General features: G+C 53.5%; 1 protein-coding gene across 2 annotated transcripts in view; it reads right to left on the reverse strand.

Moving 5' to 3' along the window:
* Positions 1–21,406, reverse strand: part of SHB (SH2 domain containing adaptor protein B) — a 135,139-nt gene that overhangs the window by 4,009 nt on the left and 109,724 nt on the right. Inside the window, exons 5-6 of one of the 2 annotated variants that reach the window (XM_034664155.1) lie at positions 20,661–20,780; positions 15,803–16,806 (exon numbers count right to left, since the gene is read on the reverse strand). In XM_034664155.1, coding sequence (XP_034520046.1) covers positions 16,701–16,806; positions 20,661–20,780 — 226 coding nt within the window. In that variant the 3' untranslated portion in view covers positions 15,803–16,700. Of the gene's footprint in view, positions 1–15,802; positions 16,807–20,660; positions 20,781–21,406 lie in introns of those variants that run through there. The other variant, XM_034664154.1, reaches the window with a different exon arrangement.

Here is a 21,406-nt window from a genome sequence, read left to right on the forward strand (position 1 = left end):
ACCTTGTCAACACACACCCAAGAGATGTGTTGTAATGACACATCCTCATCGGTTGGCCACAAGGTCCCCATGAGTGAGATGTTACCTAACAACAGCTAAAGATTTAAAACAGCCGTGAAGGGGTGGCTTTAATGATTCCCAACTCAACACAGAAGATGTCTAGCATGAGGAGAGAACAAAATCAGACTGCCTAGGGAAAACATAGAGTACATCAGATAACTAGCATGTGTGGGGGGTCTGCGGCTGCTCTGGACAGGGCTTCTGGAGCTAGAAGCCGCCTGTGGACCATTTCCTCTTACCCTGTTGGGGAATCTGGGAGGAAACTGAGTTGGAGAGAGCAACACTCCGGCCCACGGCACACAGCAAGGCGGGCTGTAGCTGCAGCCAGAACCTAGAGCCCTTGCATCCAGGACCTTATGGGCCAAGTCCCAGGCCATGCCACCTCCCCACCATCCCTTCTGGGAGGGCATCGGTCCCTGGGGAGCTTGGACAGGCTGCTGCCACCCGCCAGGCTCCTGTGTTAGTCCTGCCTCCTTTGATAGGACATCTTCCGAGAGCAAAGTCACAATTAGGGGTGTCTCTGGTGGCTGACCTGTCTAATGAGTCATGTGCGCCTGGCAGAGGCTGGGGGTGCTGGGGCTGTCACCGCGTTTAGATCGCTCATTTACATCACAAAAAGCACCTCCTCATCACTAGGATGGTGTGCCGGGGTCTAATAACAGGCCCCACCTCGTCTCATAATCACGGGCTTTAATAAAACATCACTCAGCCCGCAGCTGCCGGCCCAAGCAGGGTACAAGGCCTCACCTCTCGCTTTTAGACCTAATTGCCTGATGCATATTTCATGAAGAATTCTGAGTAATAGTTATGTTAAATCGCTTCTTTTCATGATGAAATGACTTAAAAATACTTGCATATAATATTTATGCAGGAGAAGGCAAGGAGACTGCCTTTTGGGGCTAGCATGTAGGCCCTGGTTACAGGAATCCACACAGTGAGGATCTCTGGTTCCCCTCTACTGTAAGATGGCTGGGGAACTGCTCCCTAGACAGAGATGCCCCAGAATGCTGCCCTCAGCTCACAGCCGACCATGGCTCCCCAGGGCCACCGCACAAGGAACACCACCCGTGCTGCCCGCACCCCCAGCGTGCACCAGGCATGGAGAAGAGCTATTGCTATGTGTTAGCTCATGTAAGCCCACAGCAACGCCGCTAAGTTGGTGTAACTTCCAGTGTTTACAGATGGGAAACCTGATGCTGGGGAAGGTTGTGGGCCAGGTTCCACAGGACGTGGTGGGGCTGGGATTTCACTATGGCTGTCCAACCCTAAAGCCTATGTCCTCTTAGCCTGAGGTAGGCGTTCAGGGATCTGAAGCCACCACTGCAGCCTCATTTCCCCCTGCTCAGCCACCAAACCAGATGGGTTCAGGTGTCCAGGTGGGCCTTCGGACTCCTTCTGCCTTGAGATGTGGGTTCCCTGCAGCTCTGTGAGCTCCTGAGGCTAAGAATCCTGTCTGTTCATTGTGACATTTCTCAGCAGGCCAAGCCTTACTTCCCTCTGGGCCCTCAGCACCTGCCTGGCCTACAGCTGGGTACTTGGTCCATCCGTCCATTATCCATCCATCCATCCATCCATCCATCCATCCATCCATCCATCCACTATCTAGTGAGGGTCTGTCCTGAGTCAGCAACGAGGCCCCACATTTCTTCCCCTCCCAAGGGCAGGCCGGTGGTTGTTCCACACTGTCTCTCAGCGTGGCCCAGCTAGGGTAGAAGCTACCTCCCCAAGGCCAGATACAGTAGCTGCTGTCTGGATAGCACTGGTCCTAGGACAGGCAGTGAGGACCAGCAGCACAAGCTTAGTGAGGGGCAGAGCCATGAGGAGCACCCACAGGTTTAGCCCTTTAGGGGGTATAAAGTCGGGCACCTCTCAAGTCAGGAAGAGAAGTCTCCCCTGAGGGAGGTCACAAGGAAGAATGGGTCAAGCCCCTCTTTCCTCCGGTTTCTATAAGCAATCCTTCCTGGGGCAACTGAGGCAGCCAGTGACCCCTGCCCAGGCTTAAAGAAATCACGCACACATAGGAGACAAGTCCCCTCATAAAGCCATGGTCTTCCTGGGCATTTGAAATACCCTCAACAGTTGGTTACAGGATGATTCTAAGGGGATGAAGGGTCGCAGTGCCCCTGCCCTCTGTGAGCACGACAATGCCAACTAGTGCTCACCCTCAGGGCCCTCAGCCACCCAGGCCTCTGCTGGGGTGGAGATGGACACAGATGTTTGTGCTGAATCAATGCGGGGGTAGGTGTGGCTCTAAATCCAGCCCTTAACGCTGATCTGTCCTGACCCTGGGTGAGGGAGGGGTGAGGGAGCCGGCCTGGAGGGTGACCACCGCAAGATACCTCCTTCCATCATGGCCACCTAGGGGCAGCAAAAAGATTGTTCCTGCCTTAACTCCGCCCCGCAGTTGGCAATGCTGCCCCTGCAAGCAGATGGCTCCGTGATTCAGATGTCTGCTCCCCTCTGACCTTCTCTTTGACCTCCAGCAAGATGGGATCTTTTGCTGGGCAAGTGTCTACACAGAAATCTTCGTCACCATAACTGTGAGCAGTGTGTAGCCACTCCAGAAAAACATGCTGTGAGAGCCCCGGGCCAGGTGGGAGAGAAACACCCAGAACTCAAGTGTGAGAGGCCCGCAGGGGACGGGAACCTGGGTGTCATCTCCCGAGGGCCTACTGTGTGCAGGCTAGCATCCACAGATGCTGTGACCTTCTAGCAAAGGGCCCGGAGTTGGACACACAAAGACGTACGACAGTGTTAGCAGTCACCCTCGGTCCACAGCTGGACCCACCTGTGGCTTCAGATAGGCGCTGTGAGGGCTGGCATTACCTGCAAGACACCTGTGGCACAGATGAGAGGACCAAGGGCTGGAGGGAGAAGCAACCTGCCCGGGGTCACAGTGAGAGGACATCAGGGCGTTCTGAGCCAGGGGGCCAGGACGTGAGCTGTTCTAGCTGTGTGCTGGGGATCCCCAACTGCAGTGTATGCAGCCAGGGGACTGGAGGCTCCCTCCAGCTGACGCGGACTAGTAATCAAGGGAGCTGGGGGAAGGGGCTTAAAAGGACACCTGGGAAATACCTGTATGCCACCCACTGCCTTCCGAAATAGCCTTCACAGTGATAAGCCTAAGACACGCGTGCCAAGTTATGGTGAATAAACGTCTGAATGTAAATGCTGCTGAGCCCAACGACTTGATTTACAACCAAATAATTAGACTTTGAATAAACGCATCAGCGGCGATTAGCCTTCCTGGGCCGCCTGGGCATTTCTCAAGCTCTAAGTGGGCGGCTCAGGGTGAGGGCCTTCAGTAAATCATGACAAACAGCCATCTCCAGGCGGGAGCAGAGGTGGCGGATGCCCCCGCCACCCCCCCGCCCCCCCGCACACATGGAGAGGCACAAGGTTTGCTTTGAGCCACAAAGCCGTGGGTAGGCCAAAATGAATCCATTTGGGGCAATTTTCTCAGGAGAAGACTAACAAAGTTTTAGACAGGAGGAGTTTTAGGCTCAAGGTTGACAAGAGAGTGAGCCTCCTGTTACTGGAGGTGTGAAAGCAGGAGGGTAGTGATGCCTGGGAGTCAGGCTGGGTGACTTTTGCAGTCCCCCTGTTCGGTACTCCCATAGGTTCTCAGGCTCAGCCAAGCATACATGAAAACTACAAGAGGAGGGGTGGGGGCAGGGGTGGGAGTGACATGTGAAGTGTCAGAGCTTTGGGAAGCGGCAGAATGGTCTAGTGTGTTTTGTTTGGTTTCCTCTTTTACTTCTAATTGAGGACTTTTCTAGGAACGTGAACACCTTTTTGTGTTTAGGACAAGTGGGGTTGGTGGTGGTGGCCGGACTGAAATCAGATCGGCCTGAGTTCAAACTCTGATCCCAGTGATGTCATTGGCTGGGCAAGTCCCTTCTCCCTGGGTCTGTGTCCCCATTTGGAAAAGGTGGAGGAGGTCTCTCTGGCACTAAAGTTCTCAAGCCAGTGAGGGACATCTCCAGGTGGGTGGGGGCCACCCGAGCAGCAACCAGGAGGACTAAGGAGGGCAGGATGGCTACCCTCAATGCAGGAAGAAAGACCAGTAGAGCCCTGGGCACAGTGGATCCCCAGGCTTAGGGATGGCACGATGACACAAGCAGTCCTAACGCCTGTGCCCACAGATGGACAGAATGCATTCGGCCCAGAGTGGTCTCCATCTGCTGGGACAAGCCCTTCCCAGCCCACACTCTCCTCGGAGCAGTGCTTCTCCCCTGAAGTGAGCTTATCCCTTCTGGGGGCGGGGTGTGTGTGTGTGTGTGTGTGGATTTGGCAATGCCTGGAAACTCAGGTGCTGCTGGCATCTAGGCGGAAGGCCGGGGTCCTGCAAAAAAAACTTACAGTGCATAGGACAGGCACTACAACAAAGACTAATCCAGCCCCAAATTCCAACGGCACTGAGGTTAAAGCCAACACTCACTACTTTCCAGTGCCTAAACATCTGCATCTATGAAATGGGAACAAGGAGAGTCCCCCTCACAGTAGCTATGAGGGTAAGTGAGACTGTCCTTGTGAATGAAGCGTGAAGGCTTGATAAAGGTTAGGTCGCCTGGCTCCACATTTGAGGGCTTGAGACACAACACAGAGTTGGCCAAACAGCTTGGCTGCAAAGGACTCCAGGCTATTTCCAAGGCCCAACCTCCCCCTCCCCAAAGCCAGCACATTGGGGGACATGCCAGCCTGAAGGATGCTCCAGAACAGGGACCAGGCAGGTGGCGGGCAAGGGCAGCTGTGGGGGTGAGCACCAGCGGCTGAGGAGAGGACTCTGAGGGGGCACAATGGCTTTGATAGGTACAGGGGAGCTGGATACTTGGGGTGGCCCAGACGAGGCTGAGACAAGGGGGGATAGGCCTGGCCAAGGAAAGCAGGACAGCTCCTAAAGGAACCACCGCCTGTGGACTCAGTGTCCCCCAGACCTGGGTCTGAGTCCCTGTCCTGCCACTTTGAGCTGTGGCTCCCTCGGCCTCAGCTTCCTCATCTGTGGAATGGAGCTTTCACTTGTCCAACCCACCCCCCAGCAAGGGCTGTCTGAGGTCTGAGCTGGGCAGTGCATGAGCAAGTCTGGCAGGTGCTGAGGCTTGGGGTTCTGACATGGCTTTGTTTCCAACCACTCTGCAGGAGCCTGCGTGCAAGTTACTGCCCATCTGGTTTGTCTTGCTGGTTCCACGCGGTCTGGGCTGAGCAGTGAACGTGTCTTCCCGTCTGTCTGGTTTATCATTCAGGCCATGTTGGCAGCCTAGAAACCACGGATGGCCAGGCAGACTCCTGGCTGCCGGACCACCTCCTCCAGCTGGGGAGCCCACCTGGCTGGGGTAGGAGGCCTAGGTTCCGGCCTGCTCTGTCACTGGGTGACACTGGGAAGGGTATACATTTCCCTGATAAAAATTTCCCCAAACATCAAGCGGTATTTCATGGCACTCTCAAAAGCACATTGTTACACACAGAGGTCCACATGAAAACAGAATAGGAAAGATGAGGAAAGAAGTTTCTGTGCTTAAAAAATACTGGTCAGGGATGCCTGGGTGGCTCAGCCTGTTAAGCATCTGCCTTCGGGGCATGGTCTCAGGGTCCTGGAATTGAACGGGCGTGTCTGTAGGGCTTCCCAGCTCAGCAGGGGGTCTGCTTTTCCCTCTCTCTCTGCTCCCCCCCCCACCGCTTGTGCTCTCTCTCTCAAATAAATAAAATCTTAAAAAAAAAAAAAAACTGGTCATACATGATCTGTGGTATTTATTAAGTCCCTGTGAGGTGCATTGCTCTGTATTCACCATTGCTGAGGCAGACGAGATACCAAGCAGAGGCTTTTGAGACTATTTGGTTCCCTGCCCTCATTTTACAGATGACTTAGAGGCCCAGAGAGGGCTGGAGGTTTGCTCTAAGTCCCCAGTGAATCAGGGGCTGGAATTGCCCCATACCCGCCCCCGTGCCATCAGGTGTAGGGGATGCTTGGCCACCACCAGTAGCCTTTACAGGCTCTAGTCAGCAGGGATGGGGTCTGACAAAGTGGAGGGTGAGGGTGGGGGAGGGGTGCAGAGAAGAGGAAGGAAGCAGCAGTCTTCCACACCCCGAACCTCATCCTTCTCCTTACATCGTGGGGCTTGCCCCTACAACCTCCCAGTCCAACTCCTGTCTTGGTGAGGGCTTCCTTTGCTAACTGACAGGGGGCATCCATTAGCACAGCAAGGAAGGGACTTGCCCACAAAGCACCTGCTTTAACTTACAGTTTTGCTTCAAAAAGAAAAAAGAAGTAGGGGCGCCTGGGTGGCACAGCGGTTAAGCGTCTGCCTTCGGCTCAGGGCGTGATCCCGGCGTTATGGGATCGAGCCCCACATCAGGCTCTTCAGCTATGAGCCTGCTTCTTCCTCTCCCACTCCCCCTGCTTGTGTTCCCTCTCTCTCTGGCTGTCTCTAACTCTGTCGAATAAATAAATAAAATCTTAAAAAAAAAAATTAAGAAAGAAAATCCAGAGGGGTCTTTAAAGACAACCAGTTAAAACAGAGCCATGTGCTCAGTGACCCTGTGCCTAACCTGAGGGTAGTTTTCCCCTCTCTGGAATCTCAAAGGCACACAGTTGACTGCAAGCCACCCAAACACCCTGGCCAAGGGCCTTTGCAAATCATATAAATGACAGTGCTTCTCAGTGGAAAAACTCCCAACAGTCCTTGGAATCTGGGCCTCAGTTTCTTCATCTGTGAAATGGGGAGTAAATTTTCAATGTTCCCTGAAGTCCACTGAAAGCAAGTGAAAAGAGCTCTGCACTAGACATCAGGACCCTGGTCCCAACTCCGGCTCCTGCCCTTGCAGGCCTCAGTTTCACCATCTCTACAATGAAGGGACAGGACTGGAGGACCCCCGAGGTCCCACAAACCTGTAAACCTTTGAACCTTGGCGCATAGGAGAAGCTCACACCACATAATGAAGAAGGAACAACTACTTGTCTATTAAACAAAAGGACTCACCTTCCTTATAGAAGCCCCAGAGTTCTAGGGCTGGAAGAGGAGTGCATGTTTCTCAAAAACAGTTTCTTCAAATGAGCCTCAGAATGCCCACATCATAGTTCCTCGAGACTTCTTAAACCAGGGGGCTCCCTGGGCCTCTTTGGAACCAGATCTGCCCCCTAGCTTTTTAAGATTGATTGATTTATTTTGAGATGGGTGGGGCAGAGGGAGAGGGAGGGAGGGAATCTTTCAAGGACTCCCCATTGAGCATGGCGCCAGATGTAGGTAGTGCTCGATCCCATGACCCATGAGATCATGACCTGATCTAAAAGTCAGATGCTTGACCCACTGAGCCATCCAGGTGCCGGTAGAACGAGATCCACTTTTAACATGCTCTCCAAGAGATTCGGATGCACATTCAGGTTTGAGCACCCCCATTCTAGTTCTATTCCATGACGGAAACACCACTGTAGTATTTACAACATTTAGTGTCCAGCTTTTGTCCCTTACCCCCAGCACCGGGGAGCTTCCAAACTTTGACGGCTCTGACCATGGGAAAGTCCTCCTTGGGCTTAGTGCAGCCCCTGACAGTAGCCTCAGCTCCGAGCTCTGGTTCCTGCAGGCCATGGCCATTCCCTCCGCGCCAGGAAGGCCCCTCAGAGACCAGAAGAAAGAAGAAGCAGGAGCAGACCTGGGGCTGCTCTCTCTCCAGTTGTCCTCACAGGGCAGAATCTCCTGTCCTTTCCCATCCTGGTCACACCTGCTGTTCACTATCTCTTATGCACTGGGGTCCTGCAACCGGGCACTGTCCCTGGTAGGTCTGTCCAGCTTTGCCCTGAGCCCTGCTATCAGGATATGACCCCACCATCAATGTGGACACCCCAGGTCTTTTCTGGTGTCTGCTGACCTCCTGAGGCCACCTTGTCCCAAGTTCCAAGGGACAGGACCTTACGGACATGCAAGTGTTACCAGGTGAAGATAACATTCACTTCCTGACCAAAACTGAAGGGAGCACCAGGTACAAGAACATTAAGAAGCAAAAAGCCCAATGGCTTTGGCTACACTCAGAAGGTTTGCAGATACAATTGTGAAAGGTCAGTCAGCCCTCAGTAATCTGGGCTCTAGAGGGTGAGTCCTCTGGTGTTGGGCGTTCATTCTGGCAGCTTCTTGATAACCTCTGTCCACAGGGTGGAGAATTTTCTCAAAATTAAATCTCCAGCTCTTTGCTCCCTAATGAAATTGATTTCTGCCTTGATACACAACAAAGCTTTCATTTTATTATTTGGTTAGGATTTGACCACATTAATTATAGTTTTTTTCAGCATGGCTGCAAGTAATTGGGTTCCAAAGAGTTACTTACTACACGGAACTGATTGCTTTTTAAAAGCACAACTCCCACAAAAGTAAAACAGTCAACCCTATTTTCTTCATAGAATACTTTTTTGGTTAAGATCAGAACAATTCAAGGCAGAAAAGGTATTTTTCTGGCCTGAAATATGAAGTCCAAGAGGGTGTATGCTAACATCTGAAGACTGGGGGTTTGAAATCCAGGTGTGCCCAGATCACTGCGTCTTATCCATCTGCCTCCTCGAAGGTCTTATCCTTGCTCCTGTCAGAACTCTTACCCCACTCCACATTTTTAATCAATGTTATTCGTAGAATTCTGCCTGCCTCAGAGGACACTCTGCAGAGACCTGCTCCAATTGGTTTCTCTGAGGAGCCTGGGACTGCAAAGAGCCTGCTGGGCACTGTGTAAACGCATTTCTCCCTGGGATGCTATGTCCAGCTTGGGCGGGGTATACACCCTCAGTGTCAAGTGGTGATGACTGGCACACGGCCTGCCCTTTGGCCAAGCAGGAGATCGAAGGAACGAGGAACTGGGAATATGGCCACAGGTAAGTCCCATGTCTTGCTGAGCCCTTTTCCTTGAGGGCGAAATGGGGATGCTGTGACGAGCTGGAGAGAGCTGACGGGGACTTCAGAGTTTATAAGGCATGTCTCTTATAGTGTTGTTGTTCAGTGACAACAGTGTTGTTCACCTGGGCCAGGGTTGGGGGGGCCCGGGGGCTCACAGGGTAGGGATAACTGAAAATTCTAGTTGGGACCAGAGGAAGAAGGGCTACTGCAGTGACCTCTCCTCCAATCCCAAACCTAATTAACCATCCTCCTACCTTGCTGTCACTTCTCAATAAATTATCATCTTCCACAGCACTGATTCAATGCCAACTCCTCCAGGAAGTCTTCCAAGATACCCCTGGTCAAACTTAACTTTCTTCCTCCTTCACTTTTTCTCTGCCACATCTCCCTATATCACAGCACTCACCTACCTGCTTATTCCCTTGCCCAGTTAAAGGTCCGGCGCACAGTGGGATCACAGCAGTGATAGCCCTAGCTGACTTGTTTGTTGACCCTGCCCTGAAAGTCTGCTGAGAATGTGGCAAGCTGACTCCCACACTGGCTGGGACCATGAGCAGCATGTGGATGTTCAAAAGGAAAATAGAAAAAAAAAAAAAAAAGTTCTAATTAAAGCATTCCTAATAAGCTGCCTTTGCCAAACCAATTGTTTTTGATATTCCTCCTGGGTGAAGTAATCTTAAAAAGAAGAAAAAAAAGGTATTAAAAGTGGCAGAAATCACCCCTGGCTGGAAAAAAGACAGTGGCTGCTCACTAGGGAAGCTGCCCAGGAAAAAGGTTTGAGACACTAAGAACCAGAAGCAGGGAGGCCTCCAACCCAGCAAAGTGGAAGGGTGTGCATGTGTGTGTAACACCACGCACGCACGCTCACACGCACACTCATACATAGCAAAACATCATTTTTATAGTTTTAGCAATTGAATTGTGAGAGCAAAGACGAGAGCTATAAAATCTGACACCTGGTTTTATAAATCTGTCTCGAATACCAGCGCTTATGCAGAAAATGGGAGAAGAAAATACAGCGCTGTGGGGCTCAGAGGGTGACAGCACCTGGGCTCTGCCAGCGACTTGCCACAGGACTCTGGGGAGGTCTTTTTCCCTCCCTGGGCCTGTTTCTCCCATCCCAAAGCCAGGGTCCTGACCCGTAGGATTCAAGACCCTTCTGATTTTAAGGGCCTGAAGGTCTAGGGAACAGCCACCCTGCATCTTGGGATTTTACTGTATGAAGCTATTTGCTTCAAGCCTTGCCAAATGCCCCTAGATGGGGGTAATCATATTTCCTCAGGGGGCCTTTGAGTTACTTACCTAACTAGAAGCAAAGTAAGAGTACAGTCCTTTCCTGGGGCAAGCAGAGAGGCTCTGCAAATAATCCCACCTGCATGAGTCAGCCTCTGAGTTTACAGAGAGCTTTCCTTCCTCCCACCTGCTCCTGAGCCTCTGGGCCGTGGAGCCACCTGCTGGGTGACCCTCACGCAGGGGGAAGCAATGGGGTTCAGGCCCTGTCCTCTGGTCCCCGGCTGCATTCTTCTCCATGCCGCTGCCCCTTCGCTGATGGCAGATATGAGGTCTGTATCTGTCACCATGGCCAGTCCCCACAGCACCCATATGCCCTCCCCAAGTCCCCAACCAAGCCATTCCCAGATGGCTTTTGCAAAAAATATTATTAAACAAATCATATTAACAAGATGTTAGAAATGTGATTGGAAAGAAATGTTTTTCTCATTTGGAGAGACCACCCAGTGCCTCAGAGGGGAAGCTGTCCCGGGGCACGAGAGGTTTCCTGGCGACGGACGGGCAGTTGGAATGCCTCCCCTGGCGGGCGAGCCACACAGGCAGATTTATGCGGGCTGATAGGAGATAATTAAAAACCAGCTGGAAATGTAATCAGGGTGGCTCAGATGCTCAAGGGGACCAGGGAGCTCTCAGGGGAGCAAAACTGCATGCTTGGCTGCGAGGGGACACCCAGCCTGTCGGTGGGCACACACGGCACTGACGGGCCAGCGGGTGCGCTGGAGAATGGGCGGGCGGTGTGAATGTAGGTGCCTCTCGCCTCTGGGTCCTGGACAACAGTGGAAAGAGGGCAGCTGAGTTAGGGGAGAGCATATTTTCCTGGGTCTTTTCAAAACTGACCATTCCAGATCCATATTGCAGCTGGCGATACCACCGCTCACCAGACATTCAGAAATCTGGATGAGGTCCTGACTCCTCCCTTTTTCTTACCCTCATCAGTTCCCCCACAACATGTGCTCCCTTCTCCTCCTGCTGCCCGAGCTGCCCCTAGTCCTTTACTGCATCCCCCCGAGGCAATGCCCGGCAATGGGTTTGTGGCCCAGGTCCTGCTCAGAAACTCTAGCTGTGGTCCTGGGGCTACAGACACCTGGCTGGGCTTCTTGGGCCCAGCTGGAGGAGAAGGGTTGGGGGATTTCTGCTCAGAGGGTCCCAGAGGGCAGAAAGAGGGCACCGGGATGCAGCTCTTCACTCACTTGTGGTGACAGAGTGTGTCAGTTTCTGCATGTGTAGGACGAAGGTAATCCTTCCTGTCCTTCTCACCACACACTAACTGCCAGGGTGGGACGGTTTGGTATTTAGAGTATCAGCAACCATGTCAGGCGCCCTGGCATATGCCACCTCACTACAGCATTGAAGCAACCCCAACCCAGGCCCCACAGCTCTGAAAACGTCAACAGCAACAGGGTATCCCCCCACTCGTGGCCACCCCTCAAGAAAGGAAGGGGCTTATGACTAGTCTGGGGCCCCATAGCTAGATGGAGTCGGGGCAGAATTAGAACCCAGGTCTCCCAGGCCCGAGCCAGAATCACCAAAGCACCATGTGTGGAATGCAGGAGAGGCTCCTGTTTTAAGGGTAAGGGCAGCATCCTTGGAAATGTGTTACTACTGGCAGGGCATATTTTCCCAGTAATGCTGAATACAGGGAAAGCTCTATTATGCCTCCCAGTGCCTCTTGATGGTACGTCCTTCTATCCTGTGAGGCGCCTGCACTCTGAGGCTCATTCTTGTCGGTTCGTGCCCTGCGAGGAGCGTTTGAGGAGGCTCTGTTTGGTCTACAGCAGCAACTCCTTAAACCTTCTAGAAGGAGAAAGCACACTGCGTGCTAATTGAGCAGAAAGTTCATTTTTCCTCCATCAGCTGGGAAAGGAAGTGAAATCCTCCACGTAGTGAGAGCAAAGACACAGACCTCCCCCAACTCCAGCCCCGTTCCCGCTGCCCTCTGTCTCAGCCTGACTCAAGTGCTGCGAAAACAGGGCCTGGCTGGGAAGTCAGGAGGTGGGCAAAGCTCCTTCCCCTCTCTGAGCCCCAGTTTCTCCACCTGTACAGGGCGTTGGGCCAGGTGATCTAGAAGATGTCCTTCTGGGGGCACTGGGTGGCTCAGTTGGTTGGGTGTCCAATTCTTGATTTCGGCTCATGGTCTTGAGGTTGTGAGACTGTGAGATCGGGCCCCTGTGGGCCTTCATGCTCGGCGGCGGGGGAGGGGGGTCGGCTTGGGATTTGCCCCCCACCCACTCTAAAATCAATCAATCAATCAATCAAAGTTACAAAATATTTTTCTTCTGTTCCCTAAACCCCAAGATTTCTGCTTAGTGTACTCAGTGTCCCAGAGCTGCTGCCCTGCCTTGCCACAAAAATGCTTCCCCATGAGAAAATGAGGAAATGACTTTTGAGGTGTTCATCATCTTCAGCTGGGAGAGCAGAAAGGTTAAGTGACTTACCCAAGGTTGCACAGCCAGGATCTGACTCTAGCTCTATGTCATTTGAAGTCTCAGTCACAGCAATGCAGGGTTTCGAGTTGCAGCCTGCATAAACTCTAAAATCCCACCCTAATAAAGCGGAGTGGATGTGGGCATGGACAGAGACTTCTAGGCCAGACCTGTATAATCCACAAGGCTCTGAACCACACTAAGCTCTTTCCTAACAACCTATAGCTCCCCAAAGTCTCTAACAAAGACTCTGAGTTACCACTCACTCACTCACTGAGCACGTACTGCCTTTTCATTACTATATGTATAAAACACATTTCACAGATGAGGAAACTGAGGCTCAGATATGTTAAGACCCTTATGCCCAAGACCACCTTGCTATTAAGAGCCAGAGTTGGTGGGGCGCATGGGTGCCTCAGTTGGTTAAGCGGCTAACCCGTGATCTCAGCTCATGTCTTGATTTCAGGGTCATGAGTTCAACCCTGTGTTGGGCTCTGCACTGGGTGTGGAGCCTACTTAAAAAAAAAAAAGCAGCAGCAGCAGCAGCAGAGCTGGGGTTCAAAAGCCTGTGTCTTCTGCTGCACATAGCTGCTGCCTCTCTTGGGGGTGGGAGAGAATGCTGGTGATGGGATATATTAGTAACTGTGGATTGAAAAGTAGGAAGCTTTTTCTCCTGTGCTGCTGTTTCCCCAGCATGGATAGCACCTTACCCTGCCCACTCACAACAGCCTGAATCCTCCTTGGACCAGGTCAAAGTCCCTCTTCCCTCCCACCACCCCCCCCAGCACCTCCTGCTGTCACCGTCTGCCTGACCACCTCTCTTTCTTCTGTAGGCCCCTCCTCCTCCAGCTCAGAGAGGTGCGGAGTCAGAGGGTCCCTCTCATTAGAGCCAGGCTGTCCTCTGGGTGCACAACCCTGCCTTCTTTTAGGCCTTGCCCTCAGGGGCAGGGCTGGGAAAAGGGCCACGGATGAAGGAAGTCCAGGCATTCTGGGGCTGGAGGTCATGCAGGGCAGAGAGCTCAACAACCACTCGGGAGGCCCTGGTGTGGTCGGAGGGATTGTTCTGGGGCTCACCGTGGGGAGCAGGCAGCTACCCTGAAGTATTTGGAGCCTCAGATGTTGACCCAACAAGGGGTGCTTCCATGGTAGAGGGAAGTGAAGTCTGTGCTCCTTGCTGAAGGCCAAGGAGTGAGCAGCCTTTCCTCACCCCTCACCCCTTCTTACCCTGCAAACCTTTATTATTTCTTGCTCCTGGCTGTCAGCAGCAACAAACTAAGATTACTCACTCGCCTGCCTGCCCAGACCCAGACATGCCTACTGTTTGAAAACTCTCTCCTTTACTATATAAATCAATGAAGGGAGAGAAGGAAGAAAAACAACTCTAACAGCAATGCGCCCCCAGCACGTCTGGAATGCAACCCCTCTGTTCCTCCTGGCCGGGCTACACCCACCACCCGCTGCTGGAGCCCCAGGAAGCATTCGTTGATGGAGACTGACTGCCCAGCAGGCAGCACGAACCTGCACCTCGGAGCAGGAGCCAGACGGGTGTCCTTAAGTAATCAGAGCAGGAGGCATGTTCTGGATAAATGGTTCCGCCCCCTCCTCCCCTACCTGGAGGAGGAGATGGGCCCTCATCTTCCCACCATCCTTGGAACCTAGGGGAACCTCACCCTAACTGTGTGAAGCCCTTAACCTGGAAGCAAATTTACTAATCGAACCCCAGACCTTCGTTCTGTGGATGCAGGAGGCAGACATCCGCCCAAGCACCCAGGAGCAGATACAGCCAGAACACACCCCCAGCGCTTCTGACCTGGCCCAGCCCTCTGTCCAGTCTGCTGCCTCCAATATCTAAAAGCTCTGGGAAAACTGGGAGGAGCAGAGACCAGCATTAATACTGAGTCCCTGCTGGGGGCCATGCATCGGGTCAACCTGCAGAGCCACGTTACTTCTTACAACAGCTTTATGAGAGTGGCCTACATAGTTTTCCAGGCAATGATCAGGGAAGTCAAGACACTTGCCTAGCAACATACAGCAGGTAAAAGATGGAGCCAGGATTCAAACTTGGGTCATCTCTGACTGCAGAGCCCAGGTTCTTCCCTTTACATGTCGAACAGCACTGCCCTGGACCCCCCCGTGGGATGCCCGCCCACAGGCTGCCTGCTTCCCAGGCTCTTGGACTGTGCTAGCTTGAGTGGCATGTTTGTGGGGATGTGGAGGGAAACGGGGGCCCGGGAGGGCAGAAGGAGGCAGATGCAGTGGTCTTTCCTTGGTAACACTCATGGTGCACCCTGGTTCACTAACGGTTCTAGAATACAGCTCTGAGGACATGACTGCACCTGGCTCAAAACCTTCAGGGACGCCTGCTCCCTTAGAGGATAGGGCCCCAGGTCCTCAGCCTGGAGACTAGGGCCACACCTCTCCTCAGCTCCCATGCAAGTGTTGTTACCCTCATGCAAGTCTGCACTTCCCTGCCTCCGGGCAGTCCTCTGCTTGGGCTGTCTATAGGATGACCTGCTCACCCTCCAAATACCCCCTCTTTGGGTGCTTTCCTTCTTTCACAACCCTGAGACCTTTCTGCCTTGGGTAACCCTACAGCAGTCCTGCAAATATATGAGTTCCGGGTATACACAGCCTCTCCCCACGGGCTATGAACTCCTAAGAGGGCTGGAATCCAGTACAGAAAGGGTACTGAATGGGGCAGAGCTTATGGGGCGGGGGGTGGTGCGGAAGGCTCCTGAATGATCAAGACTGAGTTGTAACCTGAGGGAAACAGGCCAGACCCCAGAAACATCTCCTGAGGTCAGAATCTGGGCCACATCTGCAAGGGTGCTGTGCAGGTTGCCTCTGGGGATTTGAAAGCTGAAGTCCCCTTTGTGGAGGCTCCTTGTGGCTATGTCTCCCACTGGGGTTGGAACTCACTGCCTAAAGAAAGCTGGGGCTGAGCTCTTGCTAAAGGAGTACCTGCGAGGACATTTCTTTTTTTTTTTTTTTTTTTTTTTTTTTTGAGAGAGAGAGTGAGTGGGGGAGAGGAGCAGAGGGAGAGACTCCCAAGCAGGCTCCACGCCCACCATGGAGTCCGATGTGGGGCTCCATCTCACGATCCTGAAATCATGACCTGAGCCAAAATCAAAGAGCTGGATGCTTAACTGATTGAACCACCCAGGCACCCCCCTGCAAGGCCTTTAAGTGCCACTCTGTCTGCCCACTCCTGGGGATGGGCCCAATGCAAGCAGAGCCTGCCCTGCATCTGGGGAGGGCAGCCCTGGCACTCACCCTGCCTCCCTGCCCCCACCAGCTGCAAACCCTCGTCTTTGAAGTCCTAGTCCCTCAGCTTGTCCAGATTCCTTTGCAAAAACTCCTGAAACTGGAACTTGCAAAAAGTCATTCGTAGTCCAAAGTGCCTGAAGAACCCTTTTAATGAGATTTTTCAAGACTTTTCATCCCTTTCCCCCACTGCCTGCCTTTGTAGACAGGAAGCTGTTAGAGTGTGGTGTTTTCTTGCCAATATCTAAAGGCTCAACCCCTTGCTTCCTGGAGGCTGGAGTGAGTGTTCTGAAGGCCAACGTGTCTGTTAGCATGAGAGGGAGCCTAGTCAGGAGACTAGGGGAAGAGGGAGAGCTCTGTAGGGAGGAGGGGATAAGGGCAGTGTTCCAAAGCAGCTAAGCAGGATCTCTGTAAGACTGCTCCACAGGTGGGGGTGTCTGTCAGGGAGGGGATCTAGAGGCAGGGGGTGGGGAGCACAGGTGCCACCTTGGATCGCCATGAGTGTAGAGAGCCGTCGGTGGCAGATGTCTAGCAGCTTGGCCTTTACACCCACAGTGGGAAGCAGTCGCCATCGCTTGTCAGTGTGGTCAACTGCCAAACAGGTGGCCTAAGGTCAATCACAAATCCCCTCTGGGTCTTAGTCTCCCCACCCATGAAGCAAAGGCTGGACTAGATGGGCCTATAAGGTTGCTTCCAGATGACCTCTGACCTGGTATAAGGAGTGCTTGGGCGGGGTGGGAAGAGACCAGGCTGGGAGTCCGTGGCCTCTACTCCAGTCTTGGAAGTTCATTCAGCTGCCTTTACCCTGAGATGAAGAAGACGATGATGCTCTCCGTCCTAGCCACCTGGTGGGGCTCTCCTGGTGCAAACACATCCGCCTTCTAAAATGTAAGGTGCTGCAGATATGCAGGGAGACAGGGTCAGGGAGCGGGGCTTAAGCAGAAAGGCAGGTCTCTCAGAGTGCACTTTAGTGGGGTTCTAAAAACTGAGTCTCAACCCCTTTGTGAGGCACAGGACCTGCTAATGGCTTTTCTTTACCTCCAGGGCTTTGCCTGAGCTGTCCCCTCCACCTGAGATCCTCCAGCTCTCCCCGCCTGAGAACACTTACCCTCTCTGTAAGGCTCAAATGCAGCTTCTCCTAACCCTCCATGTCAGGGACTGCCCACCCCTGTGCCAACTCTGGGTCCCCGAGGCCCTCCATGCAGACCTACGTGTAACAAGGCCAGGCTGAACGGGCCAGGCTGTGAGCTCCTGTGGCCTGAGCTGAGCTGTTCTCGTTTCAGCTCTATGCTGCCCTGCCCAGTGCCTGGTACGGGAGGCTCTGATAAATATCTGCTGAGAGAAGGACCGAAGGGGTGGAGGGCCCGTCCTCTGAGGCCAGATTCCCCCAAATCCTTTCTCCACCCTAGAACACCCTAGAATAGCAGGACCCAAGGTTCACATGAAAACATAGCTGAAATTCCAATGTCAATTTGCACCATGCTCCTGACAACACCATGCACGGAGAATGCCAGTCCTACCCTGCCCCCACCACGCAGGCCTTGGGGATTCTGCCTCCCCCTAACAGGCTGCGCTGCCCAGCCACCGGAAGGCCTAGCCCACCTCCTCAATTCCGGGCTTCTTCAAGGGAAATCTGACCATGTGAGACCACTCATCTGGCCTTTGGGATCTCATGGCTCAAGACAAACATGCAAAACCAAACCTCCGGCACCTGTGGGCAGAGACCAGTCATCCACACTCAAGTCTGATGGCAGATGTTCTTGTCTGGGGTTCTGGCACAGGCTGCTGGCCCTAGCCCTCAGTCTCCTCCACCTCCTCCCTGGCTTGGGAGGTGCCGGGGATCTGACCAGAGTGCTCCACAGACAAAGGGAAGCCGAGTCCAAGGACATAGGAAACCCAGGAAGTCAGAGACACCTTGATGTCCGAGGTGGAGGCATCCTTAGCAGCCAGCAAAGTCCCACTGAACAGACGTGGATGCTGAGTCCCAAAAGGAAGGAACTTGCCCAAGGTCACACAGTGAGCAAGGATGAATAGGTCAGGACTCCTGTCCAGAACTCTGGACAACAGATCTTCTCTGCTGCCCTTAAAAACAGCCTTTAACAAAACCATGGGGGCAACCTGGGAAAGCAGGACGGGACTAGTATAAGATCACGTTTACACTGCACTGGTTGGGCTAGAGGTGCTTTCCCTCTGGAAGAAGAGCATTGTCACCCCCTGTGCACAGAAATGCCTCCAAAAAGTGCTGTGACTGCCAAGGCCATAAGGCCATGGAGTGGGGAGGCCTGTCCCTTACTTGCTCCACTGCACGCATCCCCGACCCCAGACTCCAAGCCCGTTACTGTGAAAACAGAACCAAGGTGCTCTCCGTCCTTCAAGAGCAGTCCTACTACCCAGGGAATGGTGCACACCCAAGTGAAAAGGAATTGCACTCTTGGGGCTGCGATGGAATAAATGCTCTTCTAGAGACCCCTCTGAGAGGTAGATCTCAGGCCTGTTTGCATCACAGAGGGCACATTTCACAGGAAACTGGGAAATGGATCCTGCAGGTATTATGGGATGGCCACTTCTGCAACTGGCTTGAGAATTCCTTATATGGCCCCATGTTACTGCTTCAATTGTGACGCATCCTGGGTACTCGGGAGGCCACTGCCTCCTGGCAGGCAGAGCTGTGTCGGGGTCACCATGGGGCCCCAGTGTCCATTTGGGCCTGCCCAGCAAATAAACAGGAAGCTTGATGAAGCCCGGGCCCTCATGGAGGATTCCCCGGCCTGGTATGGGGTGCTCCATCCCCCCTTCCCTGGTGCACCTCATTAGTCATTTTGCGAACACTCCTCTGGCCAGGCCCCAGACAACAGGATTCCAGGAGGAAAGAGAGTCACAGAGGCACTCGTAGAGTGCCAGCACGATGAGGGTCACACCGAGGAAGCCCAGGGGGTGGGCAGGCTGCCTCGTTCAGCATGGAAGGGCAGTGATGCAGGAATCCCATCTCTGATGTCACCTGCTTCCTTTACTTCTCCCAGCCCTGGACAGCACACTGCACCGTGAGGTGGGAAGGCAAAGCTCCGGAAGAATCGCTCAAGAGCACCTGGGTTGCCAGGTTACCTCGGACGGTGAGGGAGGGAGAGGGGCTGCCTAGAGCAGTGAGCTGAGAGCAGCTGGGGACCGCTGGTCTCTGTCAGCATGGCCAATGGTGTGCACCTGTCCCCCACTGCCACCCTCTCCTCCATCCGTGAGGCGCGTCTTTGCCAACTTCCTGCCGAGCCTCCCCACCCAGCTGCACGTCAGTATTGAATTTTTCTCAGCTGAGAAAACTGAACTGACTCTTCAAGCCAACAGGTCTGACAATGAACAGCCAAGTACAGGTGCTGCTTGTCCTGAGCTCCCTCCCAGCTGATTAGAAATCCCCTCCATGTTCTCCCTGACGAGGGTCACACAGCCCCAGTTGGACACCCCCAGCGATGAGACACTCACTACCTCTTGAGGCAGCTTTGGATGGATCTAATTCTTGATCAGTTCTGACTGTTAGAAAACTTTTGCTCTCACTGAGCTGGAATCTGCCCGCCCATGACTCCCATCTGGGGACCCCAACCACATCTGCTCTTTCTGCCCTGACATCCTGGAGCGATTTGTGGTTCCACCAAGTCTCCACACATCCTCTGTTCTCCAGGCAGACTTCTAGTGCCTCTGTTTGCTGCCCATGCACTGCAGCTTGTCACGGTCCCTCTCAGGGCAGAGCCCAGCAGACAGGGTGGGGCCAGGCCTGAGCAGAGAGTGCAGGCCAGTCTCTCCTCCGTGGCTGCACTGCTGCTACCGTCTGCATGGCCAGCAGCCGCATCCCAGCAGGCCCCTCCTCTCTCACATGGCCTCTGAGAACGGTGATAGAGCAGAGAGGAAGCCAGGCAGAGGCCTTCACTGCTCCTGGTAGTCTGTGCTGGCGAAAGGGCCTGGGTTTCTTAAATCCCAATTCTGTGTTCTTGGGAAACCTCTCCTCTCTCTAGGCCTCAGTTTTCCTATCTGTAAAATGGGTTCTAGACAAACTGTTGGGTCCCATTTAGTAACAGCACTGAATGATGAAGCGCTCAAGCAAAAAACCCTTTTCTTATTTCAGGGCTGCCCATCAACAGTGATGCTTCACGGGTTAGAAAGACCCAACAGTTTACAAAGCAGCCACAGATGACAACACCAGCAGGATTCTTCCTGGCTCTTCCCAGCGCTCCTCCCAACCTCTGTGACACACATAAAAAACAGACCTGTCTGAACAGCCTCCTGCAACACAGGGAAAGGGTTGTTCCCACAGGGGCAGCGAGGTGCCATGGAGAGTCAAACAGCTGGTCCTGACTCCTGGCCCTGTCAATCACCATCCCCCCCATGAGCCTCAGTTTCCTCACCTGCAAAATGGGGACAATATGTTTCTCATCAAAGGACTGTTGTGAGGTTTGAGAGAGGGATGAGGTATGCTCACAGCTTCATTCGCTTCCTGCCTTACCGCAGATACGAAAGCTATCCTTGGGTATTTAATACTAAATCCGGAAAAATGCCCCTCTTCTTCTGGGGCAGAAAACATTAAAAACTCCTCTGTCTCCCAGGAGAATAAGATCCAATTGAAAAACCGAGGCTTGAAATAACTCACGCTGGCACATTTCCTGGAGGGGGGACACTGGCGAGTCTTGCTGCCACAGACTCAAGGGCTGGGCAGCACTTCACTTGAGGCTGTGAGGAAGGCTGAGAGGGTGAATGAGGCTGTACTCACTTCAGAGAGAGGGAATAGTCGTGCTTGCTGGTCTGGCTGTTCCGGACAAGGTAGCTGCACTCCTTGCAGAGCCGGAGAAGGTTCTCGGCGTCTCCTCTGCTGATGGCTCCGTGATACCAGCTGGGGAGAAGGGAGAGGGTCAGAACCCAGCACAGACCTGACCCCCACAGCCGGTACCCTGGCAAACTCCTCCTCGGGGAGGCTCAGCCTCCTCAGAGGGCAGCTGGCACGTCCCAGCACCGTCAGCACGAGGCAGGAGCACGTGTGTGCAGGTGTGCTTGTATTCAGTTATTCCATACAGAATTACGTGTCTGCTGCATGCGCGATCCTGGGGAGAGAACGGTGAACCAACCCGCAGCCTCCTCCCTCACAGGGCTTACATCCCGGTGTAGGTTCTATGGAGGAGACGAAGCAGGGGGGTGCGGTTTGGAGCTCGTGGTGGGGACTGCTATTTTAAGCAGTAGCCAGGGAAGCCTTCTGCAGAGAGTGACATTTCAGTGTGGACCTGAAGGAGGTGAGGGAGGAAGCCACAAAGGACAGGAGCTGGGAAAGAGCGTTTCTGGCAGAGAGAGGGGCAGCAAAGGCCCGAGGCAGGAGTGAGTGCCTGATGTGTTTGGGAAACAGTAAGGAGGCCAGCATGGCTGCAGTGAGCCCAAGGAGAGGGGTGGGCAGTGTGACCCATGAGGCCACCGGGCAGGGCCCGGTCAGGGCGCCTCGTGCGCAAGAAGAGGATCCTGGCTTTCTCC

Source organism: Ailuropoda melanoleuca, chromosome 7 (genome assembly GCF_002007445.2).
Source record: "Ailuropoda melanoleuca isolate Jingjing chromosome 7, ASM200744v2, whole genome shotgun sequence".
Taxonomy (NCBI): domain Eukaryota; kingdom Metazoa; phylum Chordata; class Mammalia; order Carnivora; family Ursidae; genus Ailuropoda; species Ailuropoda melanoleuca.